This window comes from Aphidius gifuensis, linkage group LG2 (assembly GCF_014905175.1).
Source record: "Aphidius gifuensis isolate YNYX2018 linkage group LG2, ASM1490517v1, whole genome shotgun sequence".
Taxonomy (NCBI): Eukaryota; Metazoa; Arthropoda; class Insecta; order Hymenoptera; family Braconidae; genus Aphidius; species Aphidius gifuensis.
The window spans coordinates 29,754,134-29,770,956 of record NC_057789.1 but is presented as its reverse complement, the minus strand read 5'-3'; the positions used below and the strand labels follow the sequence as shown (position 1 = coordinate 29,770,956).

Genomic DNA, 16,823 nt, shown 5'->3' with positions numbered 1-16,823 from the left:
TAATGACAATATAAATTTTTAATTTATAACCCATTATTCTGTGTATATTTCTATTATTTAAACAAAAAAAACCCCCAAATTTATAGAAAAAAAAATCGAAATGTTTTTAAACAATTTAAGCTATTGTTTTGTGTCTGAAGCTTTGTCTGAAGCTTTGAACCAATATTAATTAATCAATTATATAATTAAAAAGAATTAAAATTCACTGATTAATTAATTGTTTGTCTAAGTTAATTTTACTCAATTTTTTATACTCGTCTTTTTTTGTTTTTAAAACAAATGAAATTAATATAAATTAATTAATTTCATCAAAATTAGTATGACCAGTATCTTTAGCATGTTGAGTTGCTGCTTTTTCACCACTTAAATCAACCATACAATCCATACATTTAACTGTAAAATTTTGTACATCTGTAAATTGACGACTAGATTTAGCTTCTTTCGCCAATTGTGTTGCTTCTAGCAACACACGTTCATCATTTGTTGGAAATAGAGTTTGTATACTTCCTCCCTATTGCAAAAAGATATACACAAAAAATAAATTAACTAATCATCAAATATATTTGATAATAAATCAGGGTACTAACATTGAATGGCTCCATGTAAAGTGGATCATAATGAATACCATCAAAAATGAGAAATACTCTGTGTGAATAATGTTGATCTTCACCAAATCTACTGATGATTCCACTGACACTATTAACAACAACAATTTCAAGACCATAAAATTTTGATAATATTGATACTTCAATACCACCACCCCATGAATCTGGCTTCATAATCCATTCGCAATATGATTTATTTGGTTTTCCCAATATTGCCTCTGAATATTCTTCTGGATCAGATGCAACAGCATTTGCAATAAGTTCTCTCATAAAACCAGAACAATTTGAATCAATACTTCCTGAAAATAATAAGCAATTAAATTAATACGAGTTTTTTATAACTGATAATTAAATAATATATTTTTTGTACCATTTAAAACATAGCCAACACTTGTAAAAAGACATGAATTATCAGCTGGAACAATTTTTTTAATTAAAACACCAGATGCCTCAGTGAAACCCTCACTATCAACAATATGTGAACGTGATTCTGGCTTTTTAATATCTTCAATTGGTGATTGTTGTTGTTGTTGTTGTTTTTCTTCAACTATCAATGTGTCACCAGACACAATTCCACAATCATTTATTGTTGAACTTTCATTATTAAGATTTATTGTTTTTGGAGGAAAACCACTTAGTACATGAAGTAAATTTATTTTAAAACCAGTTAATTCAGATAATTTTTTTTTAAGCTGTAACACAGTGTCATTTGATGACAATCCATTGACAACTTTTTGTCCACTTTTTGTTTTTACTCTTATCACAAAACCAGCCATATTTTTTTTTTTTTATTTTAAAATAATTTTTTTTTCGTTTTTTTTTTGTTTATAAAATTTATTTATGAAATTTTTTTTAAAATATAAATTATTTAATAATTTGGGAGTATTTATTAGGCTTTTTTTTAGCTAATTTTTTTTACTTTTTTTACCTTTTTTTAGTGGTCTAGACATAGCTTGATGCTCTTACGCAATAAAAATTTTTTTTATCATTTTTTAATTAATTTATAATAATTGAAGTTTAAAAATTTATAAAATGTTCACTTTTGACAGATTGTTTTTATGCTTATATGTAAATATTTACAGTTTTATTATCTGTGACAGGTTTATTGTACTAGAATTTATTATGAATTATATTTTGATGATTTACCAAGAATTTTGTGTGGAGGTTAAAAAAAAAAAAAAAAAATGGAGTCGATTGAAGACGCCAAGCGACAAGTGAACAAACTAAATTTAAAATTTGTTTAAAACATGATATCATTTATTAATTAATTTTTAAAGAAAAAAATATAATTAAAGGTAAATTATTAATGAAAAAATAAATCAACACAATAGATTTAAAAAAATAAGTAAATCATTATTTTATTTTTTTATTTAAACAAATTACTATAGTTGTTGTTGTATTTGTTAATGCACATTATCAGTAAATGTTAAAAGAAAAACAACACATCCAGAAATTATTCCCCACGTTGCTGGACTAATATTTTTCATGATATTCATCATTATTTTAGTGTATTTATGCAAATTGATAAATGATGATTCTGGCATATTTGTTGTTGATAAAAATTTTATCGCTGCTTTTTTTGTCTAAAAATAGAAATAAAAAAATTTTATTATAATTATTTATCAATATAAAGTATTGGTTATTTATAAAAAATGAGTAATTCAAAAGTTTTTTATTTTTAAAATTAGTTATGTTTATAAACAATCAACATGATTAAGACAAGAAATTATTTATTAAATAAAAAAAAATTAATAAAACAACACGACTTAATAACATGATTAAAATATTTTTAACAAAAATTTTCCAATCATATTATTACATTAATCAAATACCCTGGTTAATAATTTAATTGAAAAACAAAATATTTTGTAGAGTGTGATTGTTTAAAAAACATTTGGAATATTTGAAATGAAAATTAATCATTATGAAATGAATCCAAGCCAAGTAAAATATAAACATAATGATTTGATGATAATAAATAAATCATGAATTTAATAATTTATTTGATTTTTTTTTTTTTTTGTTTAAATTTACTTTTATCATACCATCTTGGATAAATTTTAAATTAATTAGCTTAAAAATAAATCCATTTGTCATTTTATTTTAGCAACTTGATGCTGATATTATTTTTAATTTAATTTTATTTATAATGTACATTTTAAATATTCCATCAAATTTTTATTTATTCTATTTATTTTTTATTTTCTCGTAAACTTGATATTTTTTTGTCAAATATTTTTAATCAGTTTTTTTTTGTTGGATATTTTATTAATGTGGAAAATTTTCAACAAGTTGTTTTCTTTTTTTTTCTTTAGTAATTACATTTCACGCAAATTATTTGATTTCAAATATTTTGATAAGAATAATTTTTTGTTAAGTATATCGTTATCATATCATGCTAATTAGTCGTTTAGTTAAAATAAAAAAAAAAAAATAAATAATAAAATAAATAGATATGTACAATTTTTTTTAATCATGTTTTATTTTTTGTAGAATAAATCGATTGACAGTGGGGCTTTGCCAACTATCAAAAGATAAACCAGTAAAAAAATGATAAAAAAAAAAAGGTGCGAGTGTAATCTCACGATGTCTCACCTGTTGGTGTGCTAACACAATATTTTCATCGATAATTGTAGATTTACTGTCACTGGAATTAATTTTAATTCGATATGTATTGTCAATGATTTTAATATTATGATAATTTGTATTATTATCAATGATATTCATTTTTATTAAATAATTTTTGTCTATTGTTACACTTGCAACATCAATTGGTTGTAGAAATACGTGAAGTAACACACAATGAATTGCATATATGGCTGATAAAAGTAAAAAATTACGGTCAATCGGAACACCAACATATCCACTCATTTCTGTCTTTTTAAAATATATAATTCAAGTGAAAATAAATTTTCTAAAATCTATCACCAAAGCTTCTTTTATTCAAATGCAAAAATTAATATTTTAATTTCAAAATAACTTCTTTATAGATAATTTAAATTTTTTTCTTTTTCGAAATACCTTGTAATTTCGAATTTTTAAAAATTTTTAATTTACAAATTTCCATAATAATTTTATATTTTTATTTAATTTAACTTGCACTTGATTTATTGATGGAAATTTCCAGTGTTTAATATTGTTGTTTTATTAAAAGATAATATAAAAAAAAATTTTATTATTAAAAATTTTACAAGACATGTCAATAAAACATCATCGAGCTATCGTGTCTGAAACATCACTGAACTATTATAAAAGATAAAAAATATATTTAATAATACAATATCGGACCACACTTTACACCTCATTCATTATATTTTCTGGGTATGTTGGACTCTGAGTAACACATTTTATATTTTATTTCTTTTTGTAACGTTAAAAATGTTATCGACAGGAAATTATATCCGCGAGTGTTTCACAATCATAAATGTATCACCAGGTTGATTTTAAAATTTTCTTTTTTCTATCACCATCACCACCATCATCATCATCGTCGTCATCATCTTCACCATCATCATTTAAAATTTGTCACTCTTCTAAATCATTTCAAAAACCCCTATGTCATTTTAAATTTGAAAAAAAAACATTAACACGAAAAAAAATCCCAACACTCTAAAATACACTCAAGTTAATAAATAAATAAAAAAATTTATTACAAATTATTATAAACAATTTAATCAGGTATTTAAAAATATATCTTTATTTTTTTTTTTAATATAAATTTAATAGAAAAATTTAAATGAAAAATAGATGTTATTCACTTGAAAAAAAAATGTGAAATGTTTTAAATTATATAAATTATTAATAAATAATAATAATTGTTTTTTTTTTATTTTATTTTTTTATTATTATTGTGTGAATATGTGTTATCTTCAGGGACACGATATGAGATAATTTTTATTATCTTGTTTAATACCAAGTTTGTGTAAATTGGTGAGAGTCAGAGATTTCTTGTAATTTTTTTTTATCGATGGATATCAATGTGTCACCAACAATCCATATTAAAAAAAAAAAATAAAATTTATTATATTATTTACAATTGTAATCAGGTGAATCAAAATGACATTGTAATTATAAATTTTTATCACAAATACTATTTTTAATAATTGACATTATTTTTGAAATATATTTTTCTTGAAAATAAATTTTGTATTTTATTTTTTTATTTATTTGGGAGTGGCTGATTGTACTGATGACAAGATAATAATAAAAAAATACGAGGCTTCAGTTGCTCTTGCCGATTCATGGAAATTAAACTGAAATTTATTTCAAAGAAATATTAATTTACGTGGATCTAGTAAATGCATATGTGTGATAATAAAAGTTGATAATTTTTTTTCATTTATATATTTGCATGTTGATTATAATTTTAATATCCTGCTATTTAATTTATAAAGGTATAATTATAAACAAACATTTTGTCTTTCTGATAAATGCATAATTATTTCCTTGTTAATATTTGGATTAAAAAATAGTTTAAAAATTTAAATTCCATTTATTATTATCAACGTGCGATGAATTGTTATTTGTTTTTAATTTAAAAAATATTATTTATATTTTATTGGAATTATTATAAATAAATTATTTTGCGTCATTATGAGTCATTAAATTTATCAGAAAAATTATATTTATTTTCGTACGAATTTAGAGCAGCTGATAATTACAAGAAACAAAAGTTTCGATGGAAATTAATATTGGCTAAAATTAAATTTTAAAAGAAACAATTTTTTTTTTTTTTTTTTAAGAAAAAGAGATGGATTATTTATTTTCCAATAAATTATTTAATTGAAATAAATTAATTTTGTAATGATTTGTCAGAGTAGTTTTAATAAAAATAATAAAAATAATGCGGGTTCAAGAAGAATGGAAAAATCGCTCTTGAAATGTGTCACTGAATTTCTCAATCGACTTGAAAAATTAAAGAAAAATAGTGAAAAAAATAATGACGAGTTGTCTAGAAATTTAAGTGATTTAACAAAAGGTAATTTTTCATGATTTTTAATTGACTATAATTTTATATAAATTTATTGACACTAATTTTTTAATTTAGAATATTATGATATTGAAAGAGAGGTTAACACAATGACAGGAAAAATTGAAAAAAATGTAAATTTTGTTGTTGATAAATCAACAGTAACATGCCAAGATGAATATGATAATATTAATCAAGCCAATGATGCTATCACTGAGTGCATGATGAGTATCAATGCCATCAATAATTATGTCAATTCAACTGGAAAAATATCAGAGGCATTGAAGAATAAAATAACTCATGGATCAGATGATATTTCTATTCAAAATATTTCTATTGGTTTGGTAATAGATTTTTATTGTTTATTATTAATTAATTAATTAATTTATTTATTTATTTAATTTTTAAGATGCAATTTCACCCTGAAAAAGATAGTCAACCGTTGTTTTGTAATTTCATGAGGAAAAAATCTACTGACATTCATCAATGAGGTTCAAAAATATGGTGAGAAAATTAATTATTTATATTAAAAAAAGACTGACTAATTAAGGATTAATATTTTCAACACAAATTTTCCTGTCGAAAATTAATATTATTAAAAAAAATAAAAAATTAATCAGAAAAATAATAAAAAATAAAAATCAATTTCAATTTAAATTTAAATATTTTTTTTTTAGTTCATATAAAATTTTTATATACTCTAAATAAATATCTAAATAAATAATTAGCCTCTTCATCAAAACACTAAAATAAAAAATTAATTTTTCAAATCAAAAATGCAGCTGCCATGTTTAATCAAATCCCTCCAATAAAAAAGCCATATGAAGCCAAACCAAAGTTCCACGCATGCGTTTGTTTTTCTGCAATTCAATTGGTCCAAACAACACTCAGCCATTTTATTTTTTTTTTAATTTCTCATGAACTACTGCCACCTTCAGTCGATTACCTTCAGCAATTATTTTTAATATCGAAATAATCGTTATTAATTGTCAACGAAATTAAATAAAAATTAAACAGAAAAAAATTTTTATTCAATTTTAATTTAATTCATCAATATTTATCAAGTATTTTCAGCTTTATGATATTTCATTAAATGAATATCAAAAAAACTAAACAACTCAACGATATATCGACTCAAAAATAGTATCGTATTATTTTTTCGATATTATATCGATACTGGACCAGTTATCATTGAGTATCGCGCATCCTGATGTGAGTGTTGCTGTGCGATGCTCCTAACAAAAAAAACGTCAAATAAAGAAACAATATAAATATTAATAATAAATAAACAAACAAAAAAATAATTCAAATAAACTGGTTAACCTTAATTTAATCAAGTATAATTAATTTACAAATAAATTTGACGTGAGTTTATAAAATAATAAATCAGTGAATACCCAGTGTCAACAATGACAAAAAATAAAATAAATTTTCTTTGTTTATTTAATAAATATATATTATTAAATTAATACATTAATATCAACTTATCATTAAATATCATTGTAATATTCAGTAATTCTCAAGTTTCAAGTGATTACATTAGTTTAAATTAAAAATTATTAATTAAATCATAAAAAAAAAAGGAAAAAAAAAAAATGAAAATTCAGTTTTTCTCGTCAGACGCGATGGCGTAACCTGACAGTGTATCATAAAAGAAAAATATTTTTTTTTTGATTTCTCATCTGATTTTAGTTTACTGTTTTATTATTTAAATTTATTTGTTGATTGATAATTAAATGATTAATTATTAGTGAAAATAAAAAAAGTGTTCAAATATTTTTAGTGGTGATTTTTTTTTTTTCGTTTGAAAAAATTGTTTTGTTTATCAAGTGTGTACAATAAATAAGTGATTTTTTTTTATTTTTATTAGTCATTATTTATTGATATTATTGTTGTTTATTTTTTTGAATTATTACTGGTTAATAAGGGGGGAAAAAGTGGGGGGGCAGGGTAAAATAAAGTTAAGTCGAGTTTTATTTTATTTTTTTTATTTTCATTGAAGTTATTGAGGAATATTATTAAAATGCCAAGTGATATTTGTGGATATGCACTTTTTCTACTGCTACTTGTTCCCTACATCGAAAGTGGTAAGTTAAATAATTTTTTTTTTAACAATAATTATTAACACACAATGAGAAATATTTTTATATTTTTTTTTTCTTTTTTATTATGCCAAGTTTATTTATTAACGGTAAAATAGTCTATTGTTAAAATATAAATATTGAAGAATGATTAATTGTTTAAAATTATATATTATAAATTTATTTTTTTTTTTTTTTTTTTTTTTTTACATTTAATGGTGTTCATACACGTGAGAAACATATGACGCGTACATCAAACACGTTCTTGAGATATGAATCATCGGATTTTACTTTATGTATGATGACACTGGACAGCAGATGGTTTTTATTTTTTTAACATCTCGGTTGTTCAGGAAGTCTGAGAAGATTATTAAATATAAAATATATAAATAACATTAATTTAAAAAACAAAAAAAAGTGCTAAACATGATTTTTTTTCTTCGCGAAATTAATTTTTAAAAATTATCCAATTTATTAATTAGATAGTTAATTAATTAATTAAATGATTACTTAATTAATTTATTATATTAGCAGGTTATTAATTTTTTTATTACTTTAATGTTTTTAATTATTATTAATATTATTTATTGATTAATTAACTTGTGAATTAATTTTTATTAAAAAATTTTTTTTATATTATTTTATTATTCAGAAACTCTTGGTTGCTTTGTTTGGCATCTGATGTTTTTTCAAGAATATAAAATATTATTGTTAGTATTATTTTATCACAAGGGTTTTTCATGGTTGGCTTGTTTCCTTTTTTTCCATAGCAACATTTATACAAACGTGCGTGCATCAACCGTTCAATTTTGCAATCGAAAGCAAATGAAAATTTTTAAAATTAAAAAAAAAAATTGTATTACTTTCTGTTTGTTACAAGTCGGTTATGACAGACCCTATTACATTTCCCTTTTTTTTTTTTTGGATATATTTTTCTTGTTAATGTGTGGGGAATCCTGATTTAAAAAAAAAACCAAGATGATGATAAACTCATCATTCTGTTGAATGAGAAAAAAATGAGCAAAAGTCATTTAGAAAAAACAAATTAAAATGATATTCATATGGAGATAGAACAATCATGTGTAACAAAGATGTGTTGGTTTTAATTTTTTTCATTTCATCTCATATTACAAAACCAGTTCTTTGAACTCATTCGTGATTCTGCATCATTTGCATTTTAGAGTAACCACAAGTTGCCACTTTATTATGTTTTTTTTAAATATTAAAAAAAAATTTTTTTCTAATTTTTTATTTATAATTATTATCTTTTGTTGTTTGATGTTTTTTTCAAAAAAAACTTGATTGAATTTTAATAGACCACTTTAAAATGAAAATATTTGTTGAAAAAAAAAAATAAAGAATTTTAAAACTCGTGTTAACACGAAAAGTTTTAAAAAATTCAAAGTAAATTGAAGTTTTATTTTTAAATTCAAGCACTACTTTTTGAAGTTATTTTATCCATTTTTTTTTCATCAAATATACTTCAATTGATTTAAAAAAAAAAAAAAACGAAAAGTAGCTTTGAATTTGTTGTCGATAAAAATAGTAATTCCATTTCTAATTTTCTCCAAATTTTTTTTCTTTCACTTTTTAATTTTTCGTTATTTATTTTCTCTTTTTTTCGTAATTTATTACAAAATTATTATAATAAAATTAAAACCTCACGAGATAAATGAATTTAAAAATTATTCAACAGATTTATACAATAGAATTTACAATTTCCTGTTATGAAATAATTTTTAATTGCTAAAAATTACTAAGAAAAAAAAAATCGACATAAATTTTTCAACAAATAAAATTATTAAAATAAATAACATATCTAAATAACATTCTATATAAAAAAAAATATATAAAACTATTTAAACAATGTATTCTGAAAGGTCATTGACATTATATATAGATATATTTTTTTTTTTTGCATTTTGCCATGTTGTGTGGTGTGTGGTCGTGTTCATCATCAACCTACTCGCAATTTTTGTGACTGTCTCTCTACAATTGTCGGTTGTCAAGGTTATATAAATGCGACAGAAATATTCTGACATTAAATTGGAGTATGTGTGATGCTTCTCCTCGAGACAAGCCAGTTTATGTCACTTTAAATCACATTTCAAAAACTCACGTCAACTTCTCTCCACATAATCTAAATAAAAAAATCAATAAAAAATCAATAAAATTATTTAGTTTCCATTAAATCCATCATATCAGCTCCGATAGTTTCTATTTATTTTTAATTAAATATTTTTTTACTACCAAAAGAAAGAATTGAGATACATTTTTTTACTAAACAATTGATGAGAAATTTAATATTGAATGAGACACACATGACTGCCCACCACATAACATCTTGATTAAAATAAAAATAAAACTATTAAAAAGTTCAACGACTTTATAATAATATAAATTTTTAACAGTCTCGAAATAAAAGCACTGACATTTGATCCTTGATTTAACAAAATATAAAATAAATTAAATAATATTTTGACGTATATAAATTGTGGTTTTAATTTTAAGCTTTAAAGCATGAAGGATTATTTTTTTTTCTCTCTGCTTTTTTTTATATCTCTTCTGTCAAGCTGATTCTAGATATTAAAAAATAAATATTGATAATTTCTGCAGTTTAAAAATTAATACAATTATTTAATTCACATTTTACATCTACATTTTTTATTTATTATTATAATATTGATGTAAAAATGAAAAAAGTTTTGATGGGATCAAAGCCTGACGATACCAGATAATTTAAAATGAGAGTATTTTTTTTTTGATCAGTTTGAAGGGATAACAAGGTTGTAGAAAAAATAAGTTCAAGTATTTTGTTTGTTGGCCGCAAAGGATCTTTGACTTTTGGTATTTTAGGGTAGCTTATAGAATAATAAAAAAAAAAAACCCTCGTTCTATTTGTCCGTTAATCCTTCTTGCTGTATAAAAATTTTATCATTCCAATCATTCTTGAGTCGTTCAGGGTCGTTGTACACTTCCCACACACAAATGAGAAATAAATAATTTTTTATATTTTTTTTTCCTCTTTATCAAATACAAACACACACATTTTCTTTCGAGATATATTTTCACGCTCGAGATTAGAAAATCAAGATATGACGAGTATTTTTTTTTCATAGTTAAATCACAGTGTTCAAGGATATCCTTGATAAATAAATAAAGAAATTAAAAATAAAAAAAAAAATTACATAAAATTAGCTGGTGGTAATAAAAAATTAATAACCGGTTTTATTAATTTAAGAATCATGTCACAATATATTTAACAAGAATTCATTAACGTTAAACAATCATGAGAAAAAAAAATAAATAAATAATTTTTAAATGAACCTTGAATTTCATGGATAAATGCAAGTGTCAATTTCATGAATAATTTGTGGTTTAAATTGCTCAAGAAATTGCGAGAAAAAAAATAAATAAAAATTAGATAATAAACAAAATTATAAACAACGTTAATAACAACAGGAAATATAAATAAAAATAAATACAAATTTTACAAGTTTACTTGAAGATTTTAAGAGTCTTTTTTTTATTTTTTATTTTGTCACGACAATTTGTTGTTGGAATGATAAAATTGCAAGCACTTGTCTTTTTCCCATGACACTTTTGTGACTTGGAACATTGTTATGATATTTAACACTGAAATCAACTCGTTGTCATTTTAATACTTTACTTTTTATAAAATACATAAATGAAATAATAAAAAAAAAAAAAATAATCAAGTGTGTCAATAATCTTTATGACTTCCCTTGGGTCATTTTAATCTTGAGTCGAAAAAAAAAAATTAATATACTCTTATCTATCTCGTTGACGAAATAAAAATTCAAAAATAATTTATTTAAAATAATAATTTAATAGGTAGTTATTTAAATGGTAATAATAATTTTAATAAGAAGAGGAAGTGATAGTTTTAGTAGTTGAGATTTATTTTTAATTTTTTTTTAAAAGTTTAAAAGGGTCGATGATGTTACTACGTGCTGCACGCAAAAGATATCATTCTAGTGATGTTAGCCTCACATTTTTTATTTTTTTTTTCTTCATAAATTGTGCACTGGATTTTATTTTTGAAATAGTCCAATTTTATATATAATTTAATTTATTTAATATTATTATTTACTTGTAAATACATGGGTTATCATAATATATTGACAATGGCCCAGATTTCACTACTTTTCCTCAATGAAATAATATTTCAAATGACCCAGATTTTGTCAGTCTAATACCATCATAATTATTCTAATAAACTTTCCATTTTTTTTCAAGTATAAATACTTGTGTGTTACATCACTTTAACGATTCAATTTAAGTTAAAATTTATTCTAGTTTCTTTTATTTAATTTTAATATTTTTCTTGTATTTATTTATTTCATGGTTGGATGAATTTTGATGGCCTATTTTGATGAAAATGCCAGAAGAATTTTATTAATTATTATTAACAATTTATTAACTCGTAATTTTTTTTCTCCATATTTTCTGCTATTCCAAAAAAATTAATTCGTGACGTGTTTGGAAAAATGACGATTTTAAGCCTGCCCGGATAGCTCAGACGGTAGAGCATCAGACTTTTAATCTGAGGGTCCAGGGTTCAAGTCCCTGTTCGGGCGATTTCTTTTGCATTTTTACAATGTACGACAAGGCCCAGTAAACTCAGTCCCAAAACCAGTAGTAGGGGCCCATCAGTAGACCCATCAAATTGAAATCTCCCCTCCAGTTCAGTGTCAATTATCTTGGCATTGTGCTTGACCATCTCACTAGACTGGCCCAAAAAGTGCACATCTAAAAAAAGTTTTCTTAATCCTGGCTGAAAGTTTTTTTAATTTTTCTACATCCACTGTTCTAGGGAAAAAAACATTCGAAAAAAACTGTGCACCAGATGTTTCTGCAAAATCTAGTACATCATGAAAAATAAAATCTAAATTTTGCATTTAAATTTTTGTCCATTTCAACAATATAGTTTTGATCGAAAGGATAAAAAAAATATTGAATATATAATAGCTCAGGTGTTACGGTTCGTCAGTTCTTTATTCATGAAATGACACAAATTAACTTTTCACAAATCATTCGATAGAATTCATTATTCATATTGCCATATATGAATAAAATATTTTCACGTTATAAAAAATATTTTACAGTGAGAAAAAAGTGTCAATTAACGAGAAATAAAAATCCTTCATTAATTGATCCAAATATAGATTTAATATTATTCTATTTTATCATTATTATGAATTTTCTTTTTTTGCCATCAGATTTAGGTCGATAGCTTGTACAGCTATATTTTTTCCCGCAAGTGTTTTCATCATATATCTTTATCGCATTTTTTATTTTAAATTTTTTTTTTGTTTCAACAATACCCCAGTTGCTCAAGGAGCTTCAGCCCATTTTTTTTTTTTTTTTGTTTCTTTTCTCGATTATATTTCTTTTTTATTCATTTTTATTATTTTTCGTTTTTTTTTTGTTTCTAATCGTCTGTCTGGAGGGTCTTGCCACTAGCATCTTTTTTTTTTTTTTTTTTTGTCCTGACCCTTTCAAAAGGACGTACACTGAAAACGTTCGTTGACCTTACTTTTATTTATTTTTATTCCCGAAAAAAACCTTAGTCCGACAAAAAAAAAAACAAACGAAAAAGAAAATTATTTAAACAATCCTGTAAATAAAATTAAACTAAGAATTTTTAATTCTCTATTTTATATTAAATCTTTGTGTAAAAATATTCGTTAATAAAAAATTTTTGGCAAAAGCAATAATGCTGAGCTGGAATTTTACAATGGCGAAATAGACAAATAAAAAAAAAATTCGATTGCACTATTGAAAGACTCGCTTGCGAAGCCAAGCATCAAGATAGAAAAAAAAAAAAAAAATACCAAAAGATTGAACTCTTTCGGCTCTTTGTAGGAATCTTGCTTGATCTGAAAAACTTTCTCGAGCAGATTAAAAAGTGCTCAAGTACAGTTCTACTTATTAAAAATTCGATTTTTTTCTTTCATTTGGATGCGTTTAATTTTGCATTGGAAAATTCTGAAGACGAGTTAATTTCTATGTCACACTGATAAAATTCTTTTATGTGAAATCCCTATAATAATAATATTTATTTATTTATTTTTTCAATTAGGAAAATTGATGTTTTATTGTTCACAACAATGGCTATAGCTTCCTGCTGTTTGTTTGGGTATCAAATCATGAATAGCATGCTCATTAATTTAATTTTATCGATCACTATCTCTTTTATATTTTTTTCGCATCTTTTCATGTTTGATTTTTTTATTAAATTTTTTTTCCAATGATTGACATATTAGATTCAATAAAATTAAACAGAATAGTGTATTGGAATATATTTTTTACTATATACATTTAATTTTTGTTCACAAATGTCCGATGTGTTTCCGGCCAGACGAGACACACGAGCGATACGATTTCCTCTTTCCATTCATGCTCATTTCAATTGCTATCAGTGCCTATACAGAGATATCATGCATTTTATATGTTCACATGTATAATACAGATATACAGTGTTTATTATACCCTGTCTGTAGCCATTTTGTGCTCATGCGCATTTGTAAAATGGCCGATCAAACATTTTATACAGCAAATGTACCTAGTTCTTTCAAATCCAGATGCTTCTTCAATATTTTTATTATTATTTTACATTTTTATAGTCTTATTTTTGCGTTGATAATTCAAAGAATATTATTTTTTCTCAACAAAAACAATAGTATAGCTACTGGGAATTAACTTGATGCAAATTTAAGAGGCATCACGAATTTCAAACCAGCGTAAACATTCATTATTATTCAGGCGTGTCATCGCATCATCTACTTGCGAATAATTTTAGCTAATATTATTTTATTTTATAATGATATTATTACTAAAAAATATACGTGTATGATAATAATAATAATTATTATTATATTTACTCAAACAGATATTTCGAGTGACTATTTACGAATTTAGTTTTCAAATTTAAATCATGTTAATAATTTTTTTTTTCACTTTTTAACAATTATAGTATTTTTTTAATGTAAAATAATTTCTATTTTTTGATAAATTCAATTGATTGTAATTAGCAATTACCCCTATTGCAATAATGACATACAATTTAATAATAATAAACGTATCTATATCTCACAAAAACAAGCACATTTATAAACGCATTAATAATAATTATACATAATTACTTTTTGCATCAATTTAACCGTGAACACAAATATCATCAATAAAATCATTTATATATTTCTGTGTTTATTGAAAAATAAAAATCAGATAAGTATTAATTATTCATATCAAAAACTCTAAATAAATTGAGATAAAAAATATAATTTAATTGAAAGCTTTTAACAGTAAAAAAAAAAATTTAATAAATTTTTTATTTATTAAAGAAAATTATCATATTAAAAACTAATTAGAATTGAAATATCTATATAATTTTTTGCATCAGACTAATAAAGATATGACAGAGCTAAAAATGAAAAAAAAAAAAAAAAAAAAGAATAAAATTTGAGTACAGTCGTTAAAGTGGTAGACATATCACTTCAAAGTGCTTTTTTATATATATTTTTTTTTCTTATTTTTGCACCTTCGATGAGAAAAGAATAAGGTGTGTGTATAAGTTTGAAAATAAAGAAGAAGAGAAAAGCACAAAGTTGAGAAAGTTGTCTGTTAGAAACTATAAGATTGGATGACGATGGAATTGTCCCTGAGGAAAAGCATCTACATTTTTTTGTTTTTTCTTATTTTTATTCTACTTGTTCTTCAGCTTGTTGCATACTTTCATGTAATACTTTTACCCCCTCAACCCTCTTTATTTTTTTTCTTTTTCTTTTGTTACAGCTGTTTTTTATTCCATTTTTTTTTTTTCACCCCTGTGGACTTGTAGACATTAAACTCAGTCACTCTTTTGTATACCAATTCAATGTTTAAAATACATTGGCTACTGCCAACACGTTTACCAACCCCATCAACCCCCTCATCTACTACAATGATATATACATGAATCCAATTCCATCGCCTATTGCTTCCGATACACGTTTCCAATGCACCTTGCATTCACATTTTCCATACTTCAAAGTACCTGAGATGTGAATACGAATTTTCTCTCAGTCACTTTTATTTTTTCATCAAAAGGATTTTCTTCTTTTTCATCCATTTTTCTACGGGCATTTTACCAATTTATTTTATTTATTTTTTAAAATATTTTTCTTTATTCTTTTCAATTTTTTATATTTATTTATTATCATTGTTGGATTTTTTTTATTTTTTATATTTATATTTCTTTCGCTTGGAAAATTACATTTAATTTTCATTTCAGTGAGTGTTGTTTTTATAAAATATACTTGGTGCAATGTAATTTTATTTATAAATAAAACTTGATGAATTTTTTTTTCTTTCAACACACACATAAATGAGTTGGAAAAAGAAAATTAAAGTTTATTTTTTTTTTTTCTTCTGTCTACAACTGTGTAGAGAGAAATATTTTTATTACGTAAAGCAACAATTAGTTTTGACAAAAATTTAATAAACTTATTTTTTTTTTTTTCATCAACTTCTTTTGTTTGATAATAAAATGATAATAATTATTATTATAGTTTTTTTTTATTTAGCAGAATATATTTTTAAAAATTCATTTCTTTAAATTGAAATTACTGGAGATTTTTTTTAAATAGAAAATTAATAAACTTTGCACACACAGTCACACCTTGATTTTAAAAAATTAATTTAATAATACAAAAATATCTCTTTATTCTCCCTTTAAATAAAAAATTAATTCTACTTAATCAACAAACGTCGATCTGACAAAAAGCTTTATCTAAAAATAAAGCTTTTATTTGAGTTTATCATGAAAAAAATTGATCAATGATATTTTTTATCATTCGTTTTATAAACTCGCAATCATGTTCTCTCAATTTTATATATATTTTTTTTCATTTTGCAATATCACTCTGTTTATTTACTAAAATTATTGATGATGCAAAAACACCACCCACAGCTTTACAGAATTTTTCCATTAGCAATAAATATCTGTACACTCTTTGACGTTATTTTTTTTTTATTTTCCACTCAACTAGAATAATTTCAACATTCTAAAAATCTGTATAAATAAAATAATAAATCACAAATAAATAACCAAAAAAAAAAACACAATTTTATGCATAAAATATTAAATTAAATTTATAAAAA

The 16,823-nt window shown here is 23.1% G+C and overlaps 4 protein-coding genes and 1 non-coding gene across 6 annotated transcripts in view; 3 read left to right on the top strand and 2 right to left on the bottom strand.

Moving 5' to 3' along the window:
* Nucleotides 1–273: 273 nt before the first annotated feature.
* LOC122850162 (ubiquitin thioesterase OTU1) lies at nt 274–1,790 on the bottom strand. Its single transcript, XM_044149233.1, has 3 exons — nt 976–1,790; nt 588–904; nt 274–511 (listed from the first exon to the last, which is right to left on the bottom strand). The coding sequence occupies exons 1-3, from the start codon at nt 1,379–1,381 to the stop codon at nt 296–298; spliced, it is 939 nt and encodes a 312-aa protein (XP_044005168.1). The 5' UTR covers nt 1,382–1,790; the 3' UTR covers nt 274–295.
* A 208-nt stretch (nt 1,791–1,998) lies between these two features.
* Nucleotides 1,999–4,219, bottom strand: LOC122850201. Its single transcript, XM_044149282.1, has 2 exons — nt 3,201–4,219; nt 1,999–2,188 (listed from the first exon to the last, which is right to left on the bottom strand). The coding sequence occupies exons 1-2, from the start codon at nt 3,474–3,476 to the stop codon at nt 2,009–2,011; spliced, it is 456 nt and encodes a 151-aa protein (XP_044005217.1). The 5' UTR covers nt 3,477–4,219; the 3' UTR covers nt 1,999–2,008.
* A 1,075-nt stretch (nt 4,220–5,294) lies between these two features.
* Nucleotides 5,295–6,598, top strand: LOC122850200. Its single transcript, XM_044149281.1, has 4 exons — nt 5,295–5,583; nt 5,653–5,918; nt 5,984–6,078; nt 6,357–6,598. Exons 1-3 carry the CDS (start codon nt 5,409–5,411, stop codon nt 6,062–6,064), a joined length of 522 nt encoding a protein of 173 aa, XP_044005216.1. The 5' UTR covers nt 5,295–5,408; the 3' UTR covers nt 6,065–6,078; nt 6,357–6,598.
* A 797-nt stretch (nt 6,599–7,395) lies between these two features.
* Nucleotides 7,396–16,823, top strand: part of LOC122850084 (disintegrin and metalloproteinase domain-containing protein 10) — a 34,178-nt gene continuing 24,750 nt past the window's right edge. For both annotated transcript variants that reach the window (XM_044149094.1, XM_044149093.1), the window contains exon 1: nt 7,396–7,661. In XM_044149094.1, the coding sequence (XP_044005029.1) occupies nt 7,598–7,661 (64 nt within the window). In that variant the 5' untranslated portion in view covers nt 7,396–7,597. The remainder of the gene's footprint in view (nt 7,662–16,823) is intronic.
* On the top strand, nt 12,184–12,256 carry Trnak-uuu. The gene has a single exon. It is a non-coding gene; the product is annotated as a tRNA-Lys (tRNA).